The following is a 21,438-nucleotide window of genomic DNA, read 5'->3' as shown; positions in this document are numbered from 1 at the left end:
GGCAGAGTACCTGTCCTGCATGCAGAAGGCTCCAGGTTCAGTCCCAACATCTCCAGGTAGGCCTGGGGACTCCCTTCCTGTCTGAAATCCTGAAGAGATGCTTCCAGCCACTGTAGATAACCATGAGTTAGGTGGACCAGTGGGCTGACTTAGTATAATGCAGCTTCCTGTTTAAATAAAGTCTTTATTTAAAACCACGAGGACTAGAATCTTAACTTTATTTATAGGAGAAGGACCATAGTTCACTGGCAGAGCATCTACTTTGCATGCAGAAAGTCCCAGGTTCAGTCCCCAATGGCCTCTCTTGTAGGACTGAGAAGAACTTCCTGTTTGAAAACCTGGAGAGCTGCTGCTGGTCATTGTAGACAATACTGAACTAGATGAACCAAGAGTCTGGCTCAGTTTCTAGGATCCAGCTTATTTCTATGATTGCCAGCTGTTTTTAATATAGTATTTTAATTGTTGCAACCCACCCTTGGACCCTAGTATGAAGGGCAGGTAATTAAGTAATAGTAATAATTATGATGAGGCAGCCTCATAGGAAAGAACCCCTGTGATTTGCAATTAAACATGGAACAGCCCCATGATCTGCATGGTGGTGGCTCCTGCTGCTTCATACTGACGTCTCCACCCTCTGCGCTTTCCTCATAATCTTCCTCCAGGAAGAGCAGCGAGGAGGCTGTGCGGGAACGGCAGAAAGTGGTCTCACTGGCGACCATGAAGGAACCTGGGCTTCTCCAGTTCTACATCTCTCGCGAGTGGCTCAACAAATTCAACACCTTTGCGGAGCCAGGCCCTATCACCAACCATACCTTCCTCTGTTCCCATGGAGGTGAGGGGGGGGGAGAGGGCTGCACTTGAGGGAATATTACTTGGTGCTGTGCTGAGAGGCAGGGATCTGCTTGACTTCTGCTTCTAGCTAGCCAGTTTTCCTCTCAGAAGCCACACGATTTAAATGTCTGGTGGCAGACATGCACAGCCCGTGTGGTTCCTTGTGTCCTGCAGGTGTGTTAGCAACTACCCAGAAGGTACCTTGTTTTTCATTACCTCTTCTCTGTTTCATTTACTCGCAGGCATCCCTCCAAACAAATATCATTATATCGACGACTTGGTGGTGATTCTTCCCCAGAACGTCTGGGAGTATCTCTACAACAGGTAAGGGGAGTAAGTTTGGGGGTAGGGGTGTTTTGTTTCATTTTGTTTTAGTAAAATCAAGTACCTAGTCCCTAGGGTAAGTGGAGAGCAAGTTGAAAACTTACATTTGGGGCAAGAGCACAAGCACAATGCAGGTTTTCTGTCTCTTCAAATTCCTTCTCAGTGCCCATTTTTTCTGTGAAGCTTTTGGCATCTGGTTTCTATTTTTCTCCCTTTTGCTTTTGTCTCCCTTTCCTCCAGTATAATCTCTCATATGTTGAACTGCTGATTGTAATCCAGCTAGGGCAGGTGCCTAGTCTTTTCCCCTTCCGGGAAGTGCCACTAGAAGGCGCAACATAAAAGAAATAAAGGTCTGCAAAGCTGTACTACACCCGCAAAGCAGTTCTGTGGCTGATGGCCTCAGAACTGATTGTCAGCAATGGGAAAACTTCCAGATGTTGCTGGCCTTCCACATGTTGCTGGACTATAGCTCCCATCAAACCTGATCATTGGCTATACTGGTTGGGGTTGATGGGAGTTGGAAGTCCACCCACTTCTAGGGACTCAACACTGCTCTAGAGGGCACCAGGCTCCCCTGACCATTGGGTTGTGCTGGCTGGGGCTAGTAGTAATTGGAGTCCAACAACCTCTGTAGATCCACACATTCCACTAAACCTGGATGAACCCAAGGAATGTCTTCTTATTTTTTTAAAAGCGGTCTGCATTCACAAATGCTTGGAGTATATGGCCATGTGGTGCTGGTGTGCTTGGTCTTTCTCCCCCATTGCCTCTGTGGTTATGTTTCAGTCTTCTCTTGTGTTCAGGTTCGGTGGCGGCCCAGCTGTCAACCACCTCTACGTGTGTTCAGTGTGCCAGGTGGAGATCGAAGCCCTGGCCAAGAGGAGGAAGATCGAAATCGACACTTTCATCAAGGTACTCCCACAGCAGATAGGCCTGCTGGGGTGGGGAAACATAGTGGTAGTACAAAGTAGTACCACTAGCTGTCAGTGTAATTCCATCTAGTGTACCTTATGTGGGGCTTCCCTTATGCTTGATCTGGAAGCTGCCACATAAGACCCATTCTGCATTTGTAACAACTAAATCCTTTAGTGTGGCAGCACCTAAACTTTAGAACTCAACTGCCTATTGATAACAAGCAGGTGCCTTCACTGTGCTCTTCTCTGCTAAAAACAAGCCTGCCCAGATATTTAGAAAGTTGATGTCTTAAATCTGTTTTTACTCCATTGTTATGTTAATTTTTCCAGTTATTGTTGCAAATTTTTCTTTGTGATAACTTTATCGTTTTATATTTTTTGTGAACTGCTTTGAGGGTTTTTTTTTGTAGTCAGGCAGTATATAAATTTTATTAAATAAACAAACGAATGCTCCGGCTCAGTTATGGATTCTGCTGACTGGCAGTGGACACAATCTCTTTTTATGACATTCAGAATCAAACATGTTAATTTGCTGCAAGCAACGGATTCCTTCCTCTGCCCAAAGGTGGCTGCAGCTTTGATTTCATGTGTTTGCTTGGTAGATTTATACCCCACCTTTTGACAAGTCCTCAAAGCAGCTGAGGATGTTCATAAAACACAACAGATACACCAAGAGCAATATGCTCACAAATCAAAACTGAGTGGCCAGGCAGCTGGTGTCAGACTCTCCTTCCGCCAGGGCTTCTTAGGTGGTTGGGGAGGGAACAGTCTGACTGCAGCCACCCTTGACGCTGTCCTTGTCTACATCCACCTCTCGACAGAGCAAATGATCTGCTCCGTGTCTCTGCAAGCTCAGTAAAATACAATCCATAAAATGCAGGAGACACATCCACAAACCTTAGAAACCTTTCAGCTCCAGAGGCTTGCAAGGAAGCTTATGCCAGCCCTTAAAAATACAGTTCAGCATAAAAGGAAGATTTGAAAATTAACCTACAAAAGCTGGTGGCTGGTGGCAGTGTTGGTGTTTTCTACCCACCACTGCCTTTAGCTGCCATCATAAAACAAATGATGATAGTAGTAATTCCCTCTTTGCCCTCTGCCCATCAGCTGAACAAGGCCTTCCAGGCCGAAGAGTCTCCTGGAGTCATCTATTGCATAAGCATGCAGTGGTTCCGTGAGTGGGAGGCGTTCGTCAAAGGAAAGGACAACGGTAAAGACTGGCAGGGAGGGGAGTTGGCAGTGGAAAAGGAGGGATGGGAAGAGAACAGGGTTGCCACCAAGTGCCTCGGAAGTGACTCAGAAGGGGAGGGGGTTTCTCTCATTCAGTAGGGATGGCCAACTGGCAGGCCGGGAAGCCCGTCTGCCTCTAGCCCAAGTATGGTGGTTCTGGCAAAGTCATAGAATCATAGAATAGAATCATAGAATCATAGAATCATAGAGTTGGAAGAGACCACAAGGGCCATCGAGTCCAACCCCCTGCCAAGCAGGAAACACCATCAAGGCACTCCTGACATATGGTTGTCACAGTACGATAAAACTTTTATACGAATGTAAGGTGATGGGAATGGTTTCCCCCATTTTACCCTCACAGCAGAGAGTTTGGCAGACAGTCAGAGACTAGGCCCAAGGTCCTCCGTGAGCTTCATGGCACTTGAGTCCCGGTCTGCCATATCCTAGCCTGGCAGTCTAAACCTGCCTCTGTCTCTTTATTTCAGCCTAACCTACTCCACAGGGTTGTTGTGAGGATGAACTAGGGAGAGGCTGTGTATACACCACCTTGAGCTACTTGGAGGAAAAGTGGGCTATGAATAAATAAATGGAACTATGGCAAATTTAATTTTGAACTGTACTACCTGCTAACTAGTATTCCTTCTTTTCCCGTAGAACCACCTGGACCTATCGACAACAGCAAGATTGCTGTGGCAAAAGGCAGTGGTCACATGCAGGTCAAGCAGGGTAAGGCTCCTCACAGCAGCTATTTCAGCCTCCCCCCCCCTTCCTTTCCTGTTTTCCATTCTGTCTGCCTCCCTCAAGAAACAGGATCTTAGTGAAGCTGAAGCAAAGGAGAAAATTCTGTGGTTTGGGAGAGGACCTTGAGTGGCTTTAGAAAGAGGACTAGACAAATTCATGGAGGGATAAGGCTATCAGTGTTTATTAGCCAGGATAGATGTGTTCAGCCCTCCAGTATGTTCCTGGATACCAGTTGCTGGGGAACACATGTAAGAGTGTGGCACTGAGGTCCTACATATGGGCTTCCCATTGGGGCATCTGGTTGACTTCTGTGAGAGCAGGAAGCTGGACTAGATGGGCCACTTGTCTGATCCAGTAGTGAGGCTGGGAACAAGTGGGCAGAGCTGGTGTTGCAGTTGGATCCTGTCTACAGGCTTCCCATTGGGGCATCTGGCTGGTCGCTGTGCTTCACTAGACAGGCCTTTGGTCTTCTGTAGCAGCCAGGCTCTTCTTGTGTTCTTAGTTCCCTCTGGGCTTCTCTTCTGCAACTTGCAGCGTGGAAAGAGTAGCAGCCTACCTCACAGGGTTCCTGTACAGCACTATAAACACTCTTTTGCAATGCTCTTAAGTTGTCTGTTAACAATAGCAGTAATTCCCCTCACCGTTTAATAATGCTTTTACTGCTTTGAGCAATGCTGTGAGAAAATTTTGCTGTTGACAGAAGCCGTTTGGATCTGCCCTGCCCACACCAGCGTTTTCTCTACCGCTACCTATGCTCTTTTGGCAGGAGCCGATTACGGGCAGATTTCCGAGGAGACGTGGACTTACTTAAGCACAATCTACAGCGGAGGCCCCGAGATTGCCATCCGGCAGAATGTGGCCCAGGTGCAGGAGGTGGAGAACATGCACGGGGAGCAGAAGATTGAGGCTGAGACCCGGGTGGCCTGAGAGACAACGGACCATGTGGGGAAGGTACACTGGAGAGGCGCAGGGGCACCCAGAGCCCCTGAGGTTAGGCTCATGTGGATAGCTTTACCTTCTGTCGCACCATTTCCCCATCTAGACCCATTACAGTCTACTCCAGGGATGGGGCAACTGTGCCCCCCCATCTGTTGAACTACAACTCCCATCAGCCCCAGCTAGCATGCTCCAGTGGTCAGTGGATGATGGGAGTTAAGAAGCTGCCTTTAGAATGTTTCTGAATCCTGAAGAGTTTCTTTAAACAAACCCCTCTGTTCCAAAACCTTTCAACAGTTTTTTTTTAAAAACCACAGCATAAAAAGTTGTAGTGAGTCAAATCATTGTTCTATCTAGCTCCTTATCGTCTACACTGACTGGCAGGGACTCTCCAGGGGTTTCAGGCAGGATCTCTTTCCCAGCCGTATTTGGAGATACTGCTGCGGATTGAACCTGGGACCTTCTGCAAGCAAATCTGGTGCTCTGCCACTGAGCTGCACCCCCCTCCCAATAAAGATTCTAGTTCAATTGTTCAGCCAGCATGAAGTAATTAAGTGGGAAGATAGAAAGTTTCCTTTATATCGAGCTAGACCATTGGTCCATTTAGCTCAGTATGATCTACAGTGATTGGCAGCGGCTCTTGGGAATTTCAGGCAGGGAGTCTAGGAGAGACTTACATGGAGAAGCTGGGAACTGAACCTCAGACCTGTGTACAAAGCAGGTGCTCAACCACGGAGCTATTGTATTTCACCCCAAAATAAAAGAAAGACCCTAGTCCTCATGGTTCTGTATGGGTTGAACTGAATAAGAACTTAGGAAGATTACTTATAACACATCAGACCATTGGTCCATCTAGCTCAGTATAGCCGACACTGACTGGCAGTGGGTCTCCAGGGTTTCAGGCAGGGGACATTCCTAGCTCTACTTGGAGATGCCATTGGGGAATGAAGCCAGGACCTTCGACACACAAAACGGATGCTGTACTACATTCTACGAGTCTTGTTGGGCTACCAAGTTCCCCATCCGTGATCCACTCTTCTGGCTCAAGGTGCTCAACCCTGCTACCTAAGACCCTTTTGTTCACCTCAGGTACCAGGGATTGAACCTGGGACCGTGAGCATGCAAAGTGTGTTCACTACCATGGATTGATAGTCTCTATGCCCCCTCAGCATACAGCTCATCAAGCCATCTTGGTACAACACTGCCTGACTGTGCTTTTTTGTTTGCCTGCACAGAGGATAGAGAGAGGTGTGTGAGCATTTGTAGAAATTAGCCTACTTGCAAAGGTAAAATTTGCACCCATTTCTCCACCCACTTTTAATAGAATCATAGAATTGTAGACTTGGAAAGTACCCAAGGGTCATCTAGTCCAACCCCCTGCAATGCAGGAATCACAGCTGATGAACCCCAGACAGGTGGCCATCCAACCTGTTTAAAAACATCCAACAAAGGAAGAGTCCACCACCTTCCAAGGTAGTCCATCCCAGCGTCGAACAACTCTCACCTTCAAAAAGTTCTTCCTAATGTTTTGCCTCACCCATCTTTGGGAAGTGGCTGCCAGGATGATGCCCAGAAGGAAACTTGGCCCCCAGGCTGAAAAAAGTTCCCCAGCTGTGTTCTAAAAAGAAGCACAGCTCTGATCTCTTTCCTGTGCTCTTGACAGGTTGGGCTGGCCCTGACTTCCCCTTGGGGAGTGGACATCCTTGGGAGTGAGTCCAAACACTCTCTGCATTCCTTTGTTTCCCTTTCTCTCATGTTTTGGAACTGAAAAAGCATACAACGCAGCCCCTGCCACCGTCACCTTGTCCTGTTCACAGTGAGTAACACTTGTAGGAAGCGATGTTAATTTTGTGGGGAAAATAGATATAGATCACATGTGCGGAGTAATTAATAAAAGACTTGGCTGAGTCCCTAGATCCAAAGCACAGGACTTAACACACTTTAGCAAGAGAAATACCTCCCTGGGTTTAAAATCACAGAATCATGCAGCACAGTGAAGCATGAGGGACGTAAGTTTTTAGACTTTTTAAATATCCTGTTATAGCCGTGTACAGCACTTCCCCTTCTCTACCCCTCTTTCAACGGGCAGAAAACAGCATTACTAAGTATAAATGCTTTACTTACAAAACACCAAAGGTTAGATTCATGTGTTATTCCATGCAGCAGCAAGAAGAATACAGGGTGTTTACAAAATACAGAAATAGCTTAAAGCACACAGTCTGAGCTTGTAGCAAGCAAGCTCAGGCATGTCCTATTTCTGTTCATTCTCTTTCACCATGCAAACTCACAGAGGAGGAAACTTAACTTACTTCCAGGCGAGGGGCGTGACCTAGCTAAGTCTAGGAACAAAGTAGTATGATAATAACCCCTTCATGCATTAACTAGCTCTATGTTTTTCTAGCTATATTTGACTGCAATTCCCCACAAATTTGATGCCTAGCCTAGCACCAATGAGGCCTCACAGGTGTCCACTTGCAGCTTCACAGGCCAGAGAGTGCCCTGCAAGTCTTGCCTTTGCCCAGCTGAGAAAGAGGAAGACACCTTTGCCAGATTTGCATTTGTCTGGTTTTTGCTTCCTTCCTTCCTAGTCCCTGACTGGATAGGCCTGCATTCTGCTTGGTGTGACCCCGGAGGAAGCTTGGAGAACTAGTTTTCCTGCTTTCTGCTGGCCTCCCCATTTGTCCTTTTCTCTTTGGCGATCCTTGCGGCCTTTCAACAGCCCTGACCTTTTAGCTCACTCCTCGGGCACCAAGCATAGCCACACACCTCTTCTTGTTAATTTGCCCGCCTCCCTCCTCTTGGATTTCTACCATTTCAGTAGTTGATGTAGCAGTTCTGCTGGAGTCAGACACAGAAGATGTTTGTGGGGTGGATGACCTTTCAGAGTAATGTCAGGAGTTGCTCGTGTTCTCTCTCAGCCAGAGGCATTAGAGTGACAAAAATTCCCCCTACTATTGCACATAATTTCCCCCCCTTTCTGGTGTGTATTGGTGGTGGGGAGCTTTCAAACCACAAAGTGGATCCCATCATTGTGATTTATTTATTTATTTATTTGTAAGGATGCAAAACTCCACCTTCCGATTCAGGATGCCTGTCCCCCACCCCTTCCTTGAACACAATCCCATTCACATAAAGAACAAGTGCAGCTGATCAGCTTCTTCCCATCCTATTGACTGTGGCCTCCCTGAAAATGGGTGTGTGGAAGGAAGGAATTTTGAGGAAATGTGTACCCATGAATTAGCCCCTGATGACCCCATACTAATCTTGTTGCACCCACACAACAGCACGACCCACTCCTGATTGCATGTGCAGCCAGGAACACTGGAAGCATCTTCCTAGGGAGGTGGGCAATACTTGATGTTTGGGTGCAGCTGCCTGTGAACCCAAGGAAGACGGATTGTCCCACCTGACCCAGCAGCCCCACCCTCCTCCTTTTTTGGCTGTGGGAGAACAGGGGTGTGTCTCTGTCCTTCTGAAATGCCTCCTGCATCCAGACTGCTGGAGGACCAACGTTAGAACAGTTCCAATCTGTAGTGACAGATTGGACAGTTTCTGAGGGAAAACCATGTAGCCCAACATGTCTGGCACACTTGTGAAGATGGAGCCCCCCCCCCCAAATTCCAGAAACCACTGCTGCATTTTTCTGCTCAGCAGCTGACGAGAGATACCTTTTTGAGGGAGGTCCTGTCTCATGTTGCTTTGCAGTCTCTGTTTCTGTCCAGCCACATGTACCCTCAACATCGTTTTGTGTTGGTAATTGGTCTAGTGCAGTCTCACCTCCCCACACCTCTTTGCCTCTCTGGCCACTCCCAGGCTTTAATGGGGTTGCTCCAAACCAACCATTTTTTGTTTTGTTTATGGGAATGGATAAGAGCGGATAACGGAGGGAGAAGCATGAAGATCTCATTAGTGAGATGTGGCCTTCTGGAAGCACGAAATCCTCTGCTGCAAACAGCAACCACTTCGGCCTCTTTTTAAAGAGAACCCTCTTGCAGAAGTTTCTCCATCTTTTTGTTGCTGCTTTCCCTGTTGACCTGGATCTGTAAATGCCTAAAAGAGCATCCTCCTAGGCACCTGAGGAGCATGTGGGGAGATGACTTGCTGTGGGGGTGTCATTCCTGCTCTTACCATGGAATGCCCTTTTCAAGGGCAGCCTCTGTTTGTGCTCTGTGGGTGGTGCCTTAAAAGAGACCGAGTACGTTATGGAGTGTCAAACTCTTGTGCTCAAATTCCTTCCTTTTGTGCTAAGACTGTTGAGCCAATAAAAAACGCTTGCATTCAGAAGCTGTGTAAATATTGCTTTGCTTGTCCATGTGTTTATTCTCCATCACAGTGTCCACCTCCCCCCCCCCCCCAAAATGCTGAGGTTGGCCCCAGAAGGGACACTCTGGTTTTGCCTTATCCTCTGCCTGGATAGGTGCTGAACATCAGGCTCTAATGGCCAAATGTACCCCGCCCCAAGGCCTTGCCACCTGGACTTTGGGACCCCTTCCCCCACGGCCAAACTCCCTCACCGGCCTTTAAACAAACTTCTGCATCCTGCCTGATGGGGCAAGCAAGCATTCACCTGGAAAGGGAGGGGAAAGAGTTTTAAGTGGGGGCCATCAGATACGTGGTTTCTGTTATCGCCTCTCTTCCCTTTCTCCCTTCGCTTTTAACTGCCTATGTCTGCAGGCCCAGTTGGCATCATTTCGTGTCATGGAATTTTGCTGCAAGCTGCCAGTTGCAAACCTTACAAGCCTGGCTCCAGCTGAGTAGCCTGTTCTCAGTGGCCAACCAGATGCCCCAGTGAAAAGCCTACAAGCAGGACCCAGGCACAAGAGTCCTCTCCCCTCCTGAGGTTTCCAGCAACTGGCATTCAGAAGAATGGCTGCCTTTGATCAGGGAGGCAGAGCTGAGTTGCCATGGCTAGCCTTATCTCCTGCATGAAATGGTCCAGTCCTCTTTTAAATCCATCCAAAGTCAGTGGCCATCACTGTGTCTTGCGGGAAGTTCAGTTCAACTATAATGCAGTGTGAAGGTGTTAATTCCTTTTGTCTGGCTTTCACCTTCCAGTATAATAATAATAATAATAATAATAATAATAATAATAATAATAATAAATAATTTATTATTTGTACCCCACCCATCTGGCTGCGTTTCCCCAGCCACTCTGGGCGGCTTCCATAGAAACCAAAATACACTAAAATATCACACATTAAAAACTTCCCTGAACAGGGCTGCCTTAAGATGTCTTCTGAATGTCAGGTAGTTGTTTATTGCTTTGATATCTGATGGGAGGGCATTCCACAGGGCGGGCGCCACTAGCGAGAAGGCCCTCTGCCTGGTTCCCTGTAGCTTTGCTTCTCGCAATGAGGGAACCGCCAGAAGGCCCTCAGCGCTGGACCTCAGCGTCCGGGCAGAATGATGGGGGTGGAGACGCTCCTTCAGTTACACTGGGCCGAGGCCGTTTAGGGCTTTAAAGGTCAACACCAGCACTTCGAATTGTGCTTGGAAACGTACTGGACGTATTCAGAGTGTGGTGTATCATCCCCTTTGATGGCTGAGAAGACTTCCTCCTTGTGAGTTTGAAATGCAGGCTCAGTGCTTAACTAAAAGCTAGAGATAATCTCTTGATGGTGTTTCAGGACCAAGAGCCAAATGTTGATGAAAGTGTTTTGTTTCCCCAAATCACAGTTAACAAGTCCTGTGTTTGCTCTCAAATGGAAGCACTTTATTTGATAGAATTCTCTCATCAAGAAACAAATGGGTCAAACACCAGAACCTTTTTGTTGTCGGTTATTTTTTACACACTTTTGGGGGTTATGAGACAACACACACACACATACATTAAGATGCTGTTGAAACCTACGCAAAATAATCCAGTGCCTAAAAACTCACACAGAAATCATTTCTTTTTTAATAATAAAAAAAGTGCTTGACATTATATGTTAAAATATAATTTGGCTTACTTTTTTAAAAAAATCTTTTTTTTGACACTTCAAGCATGAGGGGGCAGGGAGCAATGGAGTCAATATGCAGCAGGAAACTTTGAAAAATATTCAGCATTAAAACACAACTTTTCAGTAAATATGTTTCTTTTCTCTTTGTATATTTACAGATGTTAAGGGAGAGTAAGAGAGAGATGGGAGCAGAGGGCAGAGAAGGCTGATTTGTTTTCTTAGAGGCAAGGATAACTTTTCCTCTTCAATAGGATCATGAGACGGTCACAAGTTTTTGCAAACTAGATGCTTTATTAATCTGCTTCAGGTTAAATTTGGAGGCTCTGCCTCAGAGCTCTGTACGTGCTCCAGAGTGCCTTTTGAACTCCTTAAGTGTGTGTGGAGCACCAATACACTCATTTCATCTTAGCAAAGTGTCTCAATCCTTTTCTGTGCAAAGCTGTTCTGGCTACTGAAGCCCATATTCTTTGGGGTTTCCAGGAGCCCAGGGCCATTCTGGATCTGGGAGACATCTAAGGCCTGCATGTCTCTGCACATTTTTATTTTGCTACATAAAAGAAAAAGTCACCAAGTGACCCACGTGGCAGCCTGCAGCACGGACCAGAAGTCTTGACATGGATGTACAGAAGACATAAGCGCTTTTTGGAATGATTTTAAGAGCAGCCCCTTGCAAGTACACCACCCCCTGCCTTTGCAACTTGCTTTATGGATATGTTCTGAAATGAATCAAAGGGTGGATCAGTTGTCCCTTTGAGAGCTATCTAATTTTTTAAAATAAAGTGTCCCATCTACTTCTTTGTGTGCTGTGCTTCCATTTTTATCTCAAGATCACACACACACAAACCCAATTTCTCTGGCAAGGTGTTGAGGCAGGAGATGTGGTAGTGATGCTATAGGTGCTAACCAATAGGTGACCTCCCCCTAGGTGATGTTCCCTTACTTTAAAATGGTTGGTGCTGTATCAAAACTCAAATTTCCCAGTTGGATGGGGGGGGGGGGTTGACACTTCATGGACAGGGTCATAGTGCTTACAAACTAGTGCTGCTGTCTGAAAAATCTTAACCCGCATGGGTGCTCTCTTGACTTCCAATTCTGTGCCTAGGCAGGAGAAAAGTGCCTCTGTTAAATTCTTTCCTGGAATGTCCACCTAGTAGAACAGAGAGTGGACCCTTTAGTCAAAGGTGGTTCAATGTTTTCTTTTTCTACCTGTTTGGTTCTTAAGAGTAGCCAAGAAGCTGCCAACTTTGTAGAAACTCAAGGAAACAATATTTTCACAGCCTAGTTATAAAGGCAGAAATGATTCTCCCCCCAGCTTGTGGCGCAGCCACATGGACACAGCAATCATTTGGGCATTGTTGGTACAGGGTGACAATAATATACTGTCCACCTAACATATATCTATCTATCTATATCTAATGTCTGTTTATTGAAAAGCAGACTTTCTCTTACATTAGTGGCACCATAAATTGGGAAGTAGATCCCTTCATCTTATTTACATGCTGGGACGATCAGGGATGTTACAGACTTTGCCAACAGAAATAGCTGTAGGTGCTGTAAGTTTCATATCAACTTTGTCTTCCTGCAGATCTCAGGAAGGAGGAACGTTCAGGATTCTTTAGTTGTGATTCCTGCAATGCAGGGAGTCGGACTAGATGACCCTTTGGGTGCCTTCCAACTCTACATTTTTTTAATTTCATGACTGAACAGCACAGCTTGGCTGCTTTTCAGGCTGCTGGCCTCTGGATAAATATATAATTGAAGCAGATGCTATGGCAGCTGAGATCTGTATTCTGCGTCCCTCCTGAATAGGAACGGTGGTGCTCAAGGGCATTCCTCACCCATAAATTCAGCCTAGTGAACAGGGTCCCTCCCCCCCTTTTTTTTTTACTTTCTGCACTCTTTTTGCCTCCTGCTCCCCACTGATGACAGGTCTATCTCACTGTGAGGACAGCCCTGACTATCCCACAGTATTGGCCAGCTGACAATATTGGAAGATAAAGGTTCTGGGTGTCACTTAGTGTGGCCCATCCTATACATTACTCCAGCAACATGACACACTTTCTGGTGGCTTTTGCCCCCATGCTATGATGATGTGCAAACGGCCAGCTATGCACACGCATGGACCACAAATGCAACTTTCCAACACACCAGCCTTTCCACTGTAGACAAGAGTAGACAAGAGCTTTATCCCATTCAGACTTGCTTCATCCTTTCCGCTTGTGATCCAATGCTGGGTGAACGCATACAACAGTTTGCCAGGGGGTGGGGAACATTTGGCCCTTCAAATGTTGGCCTTCTCATTGTCCTTGCTCATTGGCCATGCTGGGACTGGTGGGAGCTGCAGACCCAGGTCCTCTAGCCCTGCTCTTTCTTACATTGACTGGCAGTGGATCTCCAGGGTGTCAAACCGAAATCTTTCCCAGCCTTACCTGGAGACCCTGGGGATTGAGCTGGGACCATCCTGCATACAAAGCAGATGCCCTGCTACCAAGCCAAAGACCCTCCCCCATTTGGCAGGTGACCAGCTGTAATACAACCAACAATAGGTTGCTTTTGGAAATCAGTCTGTCTCCTAATCTCAGTCTGAAACCTCTTTCCGCTACCTGGAACGGGCCACACTTGTTTGTCTCGAACTGCCTCTATCGATGAGCACCACACCGCAGAAGTTCCAGCGCTGACGATCTTAACAGCAACGATCCATTCACATGTATGGCAGACACTCTGTAACAAGTGTGTGCATGTGGGTCTTTTAAATGAGAACTGGGCCAGGCTATTTCAGTGTGATCTGTGATCCGTCACCCGCTGTCAAAATGCAGGTGTTTGGGAGACGAAGGCATGAGCTCAAAACCCAAAGTATTTTATCTTTCACGCAGCAAGAAAGCCACATCCAGTCAGCCGCCCATGATGAAGGTGTGCTGTCCAGCGTGAACACAGATGAAACTACTGCTCAGTTAATCAACCCGGTCACATTGCCAAAAAGGGAATTGAAGACAGAACACCTACATTGCCAAAGTGCTGGGCTATGACGTTCCAGTACGGACTGGGGTGGCAGGGAAGGATAAATCAAGAGTGCGATTTTGTTTCGACATGGTATGGGAATAAAAGCAGAATAAAGGCAAGAGCAGGCAGAGACAGCATGCAGAAGGGAAGAAAGGAAGGTCTTGAGATGCTAAGGACCAAATAAATTAAGAACAGCAGCAGAGAGTTTAAATCTGGGCACCTTAAAAAAAGGCAGGCAGGTGCAGGCAAGGCAGCAGGGGGCGAGCATGCGGGCCCAGAGGCAGTGGAAACGGAGGTCTGCAGAAAACTGGCTGGAAGCGTGCAGGGGGTGGGCGTTGGTTTTGGGCGCACAGGTAGGCGGGCGTTTTGCAAAGGGGCGCATGGCGAGGTTTCCAGCGTCAGCTGAGCAAGAGCACACTCCGGCCCCTCCCAACAAGCACCTATTAGGGCTCTCCAGTAAATCCTTGACAGTGGGCAAAACCACAATGTGGACAAAATTTAAACTTGGGATGAAAGGAAATGGCCTACTCACTGCGGATGCAGTTGAGGGTGGGGAATGCAGTCCCTAAGGGCAAAAACTAAGGAAAGAGGCTAGACCTCAGGAAGGCCTTCAGAACAAGGGCTGACTTCTCTTGAACTCTGTGAAGATGTCAGGAAGTGTTCAGTCTCTCCAACCCTCCCCCCCCCCAAAAAAAGGATATCTGAACAAATGGCACATACCATCTCAACCCATCTATTGCTTATTTGTTTCTTGGTGGGTGGGGGTTTCCCTTCACATATTACGTTCTTTCCTAGGCGTATTTTCATGTATTTAATGAAACACAATGCCTGGATAGGACCAGTGAGCACAGCATAATGGGGGAAATAGTTGTCAGAACAATGCTGTGCTTGCTGCTGTGTGTCCTCAGTGCGCTGCAGTGTTAACATGCAGGATTTGGCACTTATTTGCAGCGGCCTGGAGTTGGTTGCAGGACCAGGGCCACAACCCTGGGCATATCAGCTAGAAGAAAAGCCCCACTAAGCACAATGGGGCTTGCTTCCACATAAACATCTACAACAAGCATGGCTTGCTAGTGACCCACTGGATTTCCCTGAACTCCCACCATCCTTGGCTAGGGCTGATGGGAGTTGGAGTCCAACAGATATGTGGAGGACCACAGGTTCCTTGCTCCTGATCTAAGAACAGGCATCCTTCCCCCTCTCTCTTTCAACAGAGACATCCTTCCATACCCGACATGCACTAGGGAATGCTGCTGCTTAGATCAGGGATGGGGAGACATGTGACCTTCCAGATGCTGTCGGACTCAACCTCCCATCATTCCTATCGGCCACGGTGGCTGCAGGGACTGATGGGAGCTGGAGTCCAACCACAATGTATCAGAGTATGGGAAGGCACAAGTTCCCCCACCCTGTTCCCACATTGCCAATCTTAAGATTAGAGACAGAAGTGAGTGGCACTAAATATTATTTAAATAAGTTCTATTTTTTAAAAAATGAAAATACTATTATGTGGTATCTCTGCGGTCCTTTTCTCATAGGCACTTCGTAGACCTTCCAAACTTGCCCTAAGGAAGCACTTATTATTCCCATTCTGCAGAAGGCAGGCTGAGTCAGAGAAGGCAGCTAGCCTCAACGGCTGCCTCCTGAGTTCCTAGCTGAGGTCCGGTTATGAAGCAGTAATAGCATATGAAGCGCCTGCTGGGTCAGGCCCAAGGGGACCCCATCTAGTCCAGCATCCTGTTCTTACAGGGCCCACCAGGGGCCATCTTGTTAGATCCTCCAGACTTAGGGTAAAGCCACGCTGAAATGAATAGATCCAAGTTAGCCATGCTCATTAATTTCAATGTGTCTACTCTGAGCAGCGCAGACATTGGATACAACCCATAATGTTACTGCTGGGTTTCAACTGAACTACTTCAGTGTTTAGGCCTGATTAAAATCAGCAATCTACTTGCCAAGCTCCCTAACCAGAACTGAATGCAAGACTTTTAAACTGGTTTTGATTCACTATTTAGTGCTGATCACTGCTGTCTAGAGCAGGCATGCTGGGAATCTTTGGCCCTCCAGTTGTTGCTGAATGATGGCACAATGCCCATCAGGTCCCCAGCAAGCGCTGTCAGTAGCTAGGGATGATGGGAATCGTAGTTCAACAAAATCCAAAGGTTTCCCCACACCTGGTTTAGAAGCCCTGTGCTTAAGTGGGTTTGCCTGTGTGAGGTTGCAAGGAAAGCAGAACCTCGGTGTTTTCTCAGCCTCGGTTTCTCATCTACAAAATGGGAACAAAGGCAGCTTGCCTTGCAAACCCCCTTTTAGAAACTACCAGCAACGGAGTCAAGATGGATGAGCAAAGATGGCACATAATGGCAGTCAGCTAGCCAAAGCAAATTGCTGTTGCCTCTACCAGAGGGCAACACGGACATGACGGAAGCTTTTTGGTTATGTCCTCCATTTAAATGAGACTCTGGTGGAACCTCCACATAGTTTAAAAGGAAGAGGAGGGATGGGTTAGTTTGATGCAGCAGGTGGCATGCTGGAGAGTTTTAGCAAGCAACTAGGTGATGATGTTGGGAGTCATGGAATGCACCCACTATTGGGGCAGGAGTTTTTTCCTCCCTCTGCAAATGATAGCTCCGTTTCAAGGGAGGGGAGCCTAACATGAGGGAGGGTTGTTGCTGTTGTTAAAAAAAAGGGAGGGGAACCCACAAAAAAACCCTGGTGCAAACAGGGTGCTTAAAAAAAACCAGACCATTTGTTTCTCCTGTGCCCCTGCTCGCCCCGATGCTCTTGTTACCAGCAGCCAACACATTTAGGAATCTAAACAGAGAGAGAGAGAAAGAAAAGAGAGATTTCGTTAGATACACACAAGTTGGGAGAGGTTTGGGGGAAGGAGGTGTTCAAAAAGCAAAGACCCAGGGGCACTGTACCTTGAAGAGCTAAAGCAGAAATGGATTAAGAAAACAAAACAAATACATTATTATTATTATTGACTCCCCAGGGATCCTTTTTAGGAAGATTCTCATGAAGGCACAGACGTGCAGTCCTAACTCAGTTGATTATAAACTGGGTTTTATTTGGTGATGACATACTCTTATTTATTACAGAACCTCATATTATTATTCCAACACTGATGCAAATGATAGATCAGTGGCGGGGTAGAATAAATGGACAGGCGTAGCTGCAGGCAACGATTGCGCTATCTTTTGTCCTATGTCACATCTATTAGCAACATTTACAGCGCTCTTCTACCACTTTAACAGCCATGGCTTTCCTCAAAGAATTCTGGGTAATTAAGAGTTAGAAGGATACCCCTTACAGAGCTACAAGTCCCAGCACCCTTAGAAAAACTACAATTCTCAGGTTTTCTTTGGAGGAAAGCCATGACTGTCCAAGTGATATGAGTGCTTTAAACGTGGTATGGATGTGACCTTAGATTCCTCTTGATTTGCTGATTCAGGCGCAATGCGTTACATCGGCAGAGGAGCCAGCCTCTCTGTGGGCAATTCTAAAAAGCCCTCTTGTGCAATGAGTCAGATCATTGGTCCATCCAGTTCAGGGATGTCTGAAATGCTAGCTAGCAGCAACTCCTGGGTTCCAGGCAGGGGACATTTGTGACAAGAATCAGACTCTTAAACATCAACAGATCATTATCTGGATGTGTGAAATGAAGACCCACCCCCCGGATAAAATGACTCTCTTAAAGCAAGCATTGAAGGGAAAATTATTCTGAATTCAAGAAGGTGGCATGCACAAATAACTTTTTTTTTAAAAAAAAGCAAGCAATCCATGGTTTCTGCACTAGCAGATAGAAGCAAATGGAGAACTCTTAAGGCAGATGAAAAGCAACTTTTAAACGGAAGCAACTGGCAACTGTCTATGAACAGCTTTATGGAAGAACAAGCAGTGATGTGATTTAGCGTCATGCCATGGTCTTCAGCAGCTATGGGCAAAGTAAACAAATTATTTCTGGGGCCAGATAACGTAAAGAAAATCTCACGAGCCTGAGAAAAAACAAGGTTCTTTTTCTTTTATTGCTGGAAATGATAGCAAAATAATTAAGAGAAGGAACTCAATAGAATAATGATAATTATAATAAAAAACCAGTTCTAGATTTAACAAACCTCAGAAGGTGGACTTTCCTACAATGCTGATTCTGAAGCAGGAAGTATGGAAAAACACAGAAAAGAAGGAAAGAAACTTCAACATCATAAACAGGTTTTTTTTATCTGTTTAAGTTACATGATATACACACTATGGCTCATCTACTTAATGGCCCTTGTTGCTTTTTACACAATTGCCATTGAGTTGCTCTCAGGAACATCTAAAAAAATAATTTGGCAAACATGAAAATAATCACTTTTAAAAAACCATCCTAGATTCGAAAGTGCATCGGCGTCCTTTCAACAGTGGGAGAGTCTGACCTGTTGGGAAAATGCCTGCAAACTGTGATGGTTGTACTACAAGGTCTCTGGGCTTCTCCCTGGGAAGATTTATCTACATTCCAGGAGACCCAAAGCGGACGGCGTTTCCTTGAGAAAAAACTTGCCCCGGTCAGGATAATACCTTGGGCAAAGATGCATTTCCAAATCTGTGTCTGCCTTGCAACAATAATACTGTACAGCAGGTGAGTGGGTTTGCACAAGACATAATCTGCAAGCAGACTGAGGGACCCTTCCCCGGGGATGAAAGCAAACCCTCCACCCTCGCCCTAAAATGTTGAAGATGAGGCAATGCAACACTCTTCTCCAGCCAATTCCACTTGCCTGCCTCATGGTAGGCTGGGAAAAAAAGCTTCTTTGCAGTAGCTGGATCTCCTTTGCCCACTACCTGGGCATATAATGCTGCCCCACGGACAAGCAGATAGGGCTCAGACGGATGTCCCCTCTTTAGGTCAGCAAGTGTAATACTCCATGGTTACTATGGCAAGAGGCCCAGGTGTCCATTTGGTGGTGGTGGGTGGGTTACAGTATGGCACAATGATGCTTGATGCACAAGCACCTCTCTGGAGTTGACACGTGTTAGCAGTGAGTCGTGGAGCAGGGTGCCCTCCGTGGCAAAACCGGAGAACTTCCCCAGCTGGCTTGAGTGTCGGAGACAGCACCTGTGTGCTGTTCCAGCAATTCTGATCTCCATCAGACAAGGTTGTAAGCATCCTCCAAAGTACAGTGGTGCCTCGCAAGACGAAATTAATTTGTTCCGCAAGTTTTGTCGTCTTGCGATTTTTTCCGTCTTGCGAAGCACGGTGTCGGGAAAGTTTTGGAAAAGCTTCAAAAACCACCAAAGTCTTTAAAAACCTCAAAAAAGGCTACCACACCGCGTGCTATGAGTTGCTCCTCGAAGTCAAGTCGCAACTGTATTAACGGTGTTAAGAAAAAGGAAACAAACTTGCAAGACGTTTCCGTCTTGCTAAGCAAGCCCATAGGGAAAATCGTCTTGCGAAGCAGCTCAAAAAACAAAAAACCCTTTCGTCTAGCGAGTTTTTTGTCTTGCGAGGCATTCGTCTTGCGAGGTACCACTGTAATACAAAAGGTCTGCTCCCCCCCAAAAAACCTGATCTTGCACTAAATTGCAAATACCCGTTTGTTTTCCATGTTTTGTTCTGCTTCCAGCTAGGAACAACAGAGGGTTTAAAACACCTATGTGGGACACACAATGCCCTACCTGCTGCAGATCTCTCCTCCTGCTGACTATTTCCTCTGCAGTCTTAAGGGCTAGAAGCTAACGTCTGATTTCAAAACAGTGGAAGCTGAGGTGGCAGAGGAAGCTGTTGCCTGGTGCCCATTTCTGTGGGTACACAGAGCCAAACTTACGGGGATTGGTGTGGGTTCAGGATCTTTGCCTTCAGGGACCTTCTTCCATTTGGTGAGTGTGTGTGAGGAAGCCAATGACAGGTGGAACGCTACATGCCGTAGAAGATTCCTCGGGCACACATCCCTTTCACACAGAGCACCAGCAAGGCTTTCCAGGCCTCGCCACCCCCTCTACCGAAAAGACAGGTTGGCGTCCTCTTACAAGCTGCAAGGGAAGATCGCTTAGCAAGCTTGTCTTCCTGGGAGGCAGGAAATAGTCTTACCATTTGGGAACTGCTGTGAAAGCTTCTGAGAAACCCCATCATTTTCAACAGCAACACAAAAATAAAATAAAATAATAAAATAAAATAAAAACACACATCCGGGTCACCATGGTGTGCATTAAAGAAAGACACACATCTTTGTGTGTGTGTTGAACAATGAAAACAGCAACAACCCTACGTTCGGACTTTATATTCACAATTCTGCTGCTAGGGCAGATCATTTTTCCATATCTCTGAGCTAAGTGCTCTTGTGGTGGGGTGAAAAGCAGCTCCCAGAGAAAGAGCCAGCGAAGCTCACAATTTTTCCTACCTTTGCTAGTGGTGGAGAAGGGAAGGGGTCCAGCCCCTTGCTCCTTGTCCCATCCCACCACCCCTCTGTCTAGAAGCAGCAATCTGCTTCTGCATTTCTCCTAAGACACCATTCCCTTGCTTTCAAATGCATCCCCCGTGCTCACGAGGGCTAGAAACTGTGTCTCAAAAAAAAAGAAAAAAAAGGAAAAAGTGAGATCCTCAGATGCTGCACACTTGAATGGCAGGATTGCAAGGTGAACAGAAGATGTATGACCTTGAATCTAAGGCTTCTCCCCCCAAAGCAAAAAAAATTTAGAAAAGAAAAAGGCTTAATAGGCCACATTTTGCTAGCTTAGATGAGAGCCTACAAGTTGTACGTCAATTGTGTCCAAGACGATACTATGAAATCAACAAACAAATGTCACTTTCCTACTTGCAGAAGAACGGAAATATTCATTAAGGCCGCAACCCTAATCATGCCTACTAGGGAGTAAGCCCCAATAAACAGACAATGATGCATACTCTCAAGTAGAAGTGCAAGGGACTGTCTGCTATAATTAGCCGTGCATTCTGTGCCTCGAGGGAGCGAAACTGAGCAATTTCAACTCTTGTGTCAGGATAGGAAAGTTTTGAGGGGGGGGGAGCATATCCCTCAATTATACCCATACTTTTTCTCTCTCTCCCCCCCCTCTCTCCCTGTGACACCCTCTCATCTGACCAAGCTTTCATAGTTCTTGGAGAAGCACAAGCCTGCTCCTTTCGGAATAGGGAGTAATGCACTTTCCTGGTGCAAAAAGGCTTTCGTCACAGCAGCGGAGGAAAAGCGCCCCTGCGGAAGCAAAGAAAGCGACCCAGGCAGGCGAGCTAAATGTAAGTCATTGCACCTTTGGCATTCTTTTCCAAAAAGACTTCGACGTAGGAGGTTGGGACGTAACCTTCCTCGTCCTCGTTCCTCCGGATCCGCGTCCAGCCATCGCCTTTGTCCTCCTCGATGACGAACAGCGTTTCTCCTTCAGAGACTGAGATCGTCCCTTCGTTCTGACCTGAGAGACAGGGGATAAAAAAAACAAAGCAAAACCCCTGACAGATTAGGACTAGTGTTTCCCGCGGATCTCTCTCTCTCTCTCTCTCTCTCTCTCTCTCTCTCTCTCTCTCTCTT

At 46.6% G+C, this 21,438-nt stretch overlaps 2 protein-coding genes across 28 annotated transcripts in view; one reads left to right on the top strand and one right to left on the bottom strand.

Moving 5' to 3' along the window:
* The window catches only part of USP20 (ubiquitin specific peptidase 20), a 37,887-nt gene extending 26,178 nt beyond the window's left edge, over nt 1–11,709 (top strand). For 2 of the 5 annotated variants that reach the window (XM_028714393.2, XM_028714389.2), the window contains exons 19-24: nt 663–832; nt 1,074–1,155; nt 1,959–2,067; nt 3,177–3,279; nt 3,954–4,025; nt 4,807–9,275. In XM_028714393.2, coding sequence (XP_028570226.2) covers nt 663–832; nt 1,074–1,155; nt 1,959–2,067; nt 3,177–3,279; nt 3,954–4,025; nt 4,807–4,967 — 697 coding nt within the window. In that variant the 3' untranslated portion in view covers nt 4,968–9,275. Of the gene's footprint in view, nt 1–662; nt 833–1,073; nt 1,156–1,958; nt 2,068–3,176; nt 3,280–3,953; nt 4,026–4,806; nt 9,276–11,076 lie in introns of those variants that run through there. The other 3 variants (XM_028714390.2, XM_028714391.2, XM_077922668.1) reach the window with 3 other exon arrangements.
* A 208-nt stretch (nt 11,710–11,917) lies between these two features.
* FNBP1 (formin binding protein 1) overlaps nt 11,918–21,438 on the bottom strand; it is a 118,488-nt gene continuing 108,967 nt past the window's right edge. For 18 of the 23 annotated variants that reach the window (XM_028714394.2, XM_028714399.2, XM_028714398.2 and 15 more), the window contains one exon: nt 17,928–21,322. In XM_028714394.2, the coding sequence (XP_028570227.1) occupies nt 21,144–21,322 (179 nt within the window). In that variant the 3' untranslated portion in view covers nt 17,928–21,143. Of the gene's footprint in view, nt 16,733–17,927; nt 21,323–21,438 lie in introns of those variants that run through there. The other 5 variants (XM_028714396.2, XR_013391426.1, XR_013391425.1 and 2 more) reach the window with 5 other exon arrangements.

The sequence above is a fragment of the Podarcis muralis genome, chromosome Z (assembly GCF_964188315.1).
Source record: "Podarcis muralis chromosome Z, rPodMur119.hap1.1, whole genome shotgun sequence".
NCBI lineage: Eukaryota > Metazoa > Chordata > Lepidosauria > Squamata > Lacertidae > Podarcis > Podarcis muralis.
The sequence above is the reverse complement of the archived record's forward strand: the minus strand, read 5'-3'. Positions and strand labels throughout refer to the sequence as shown.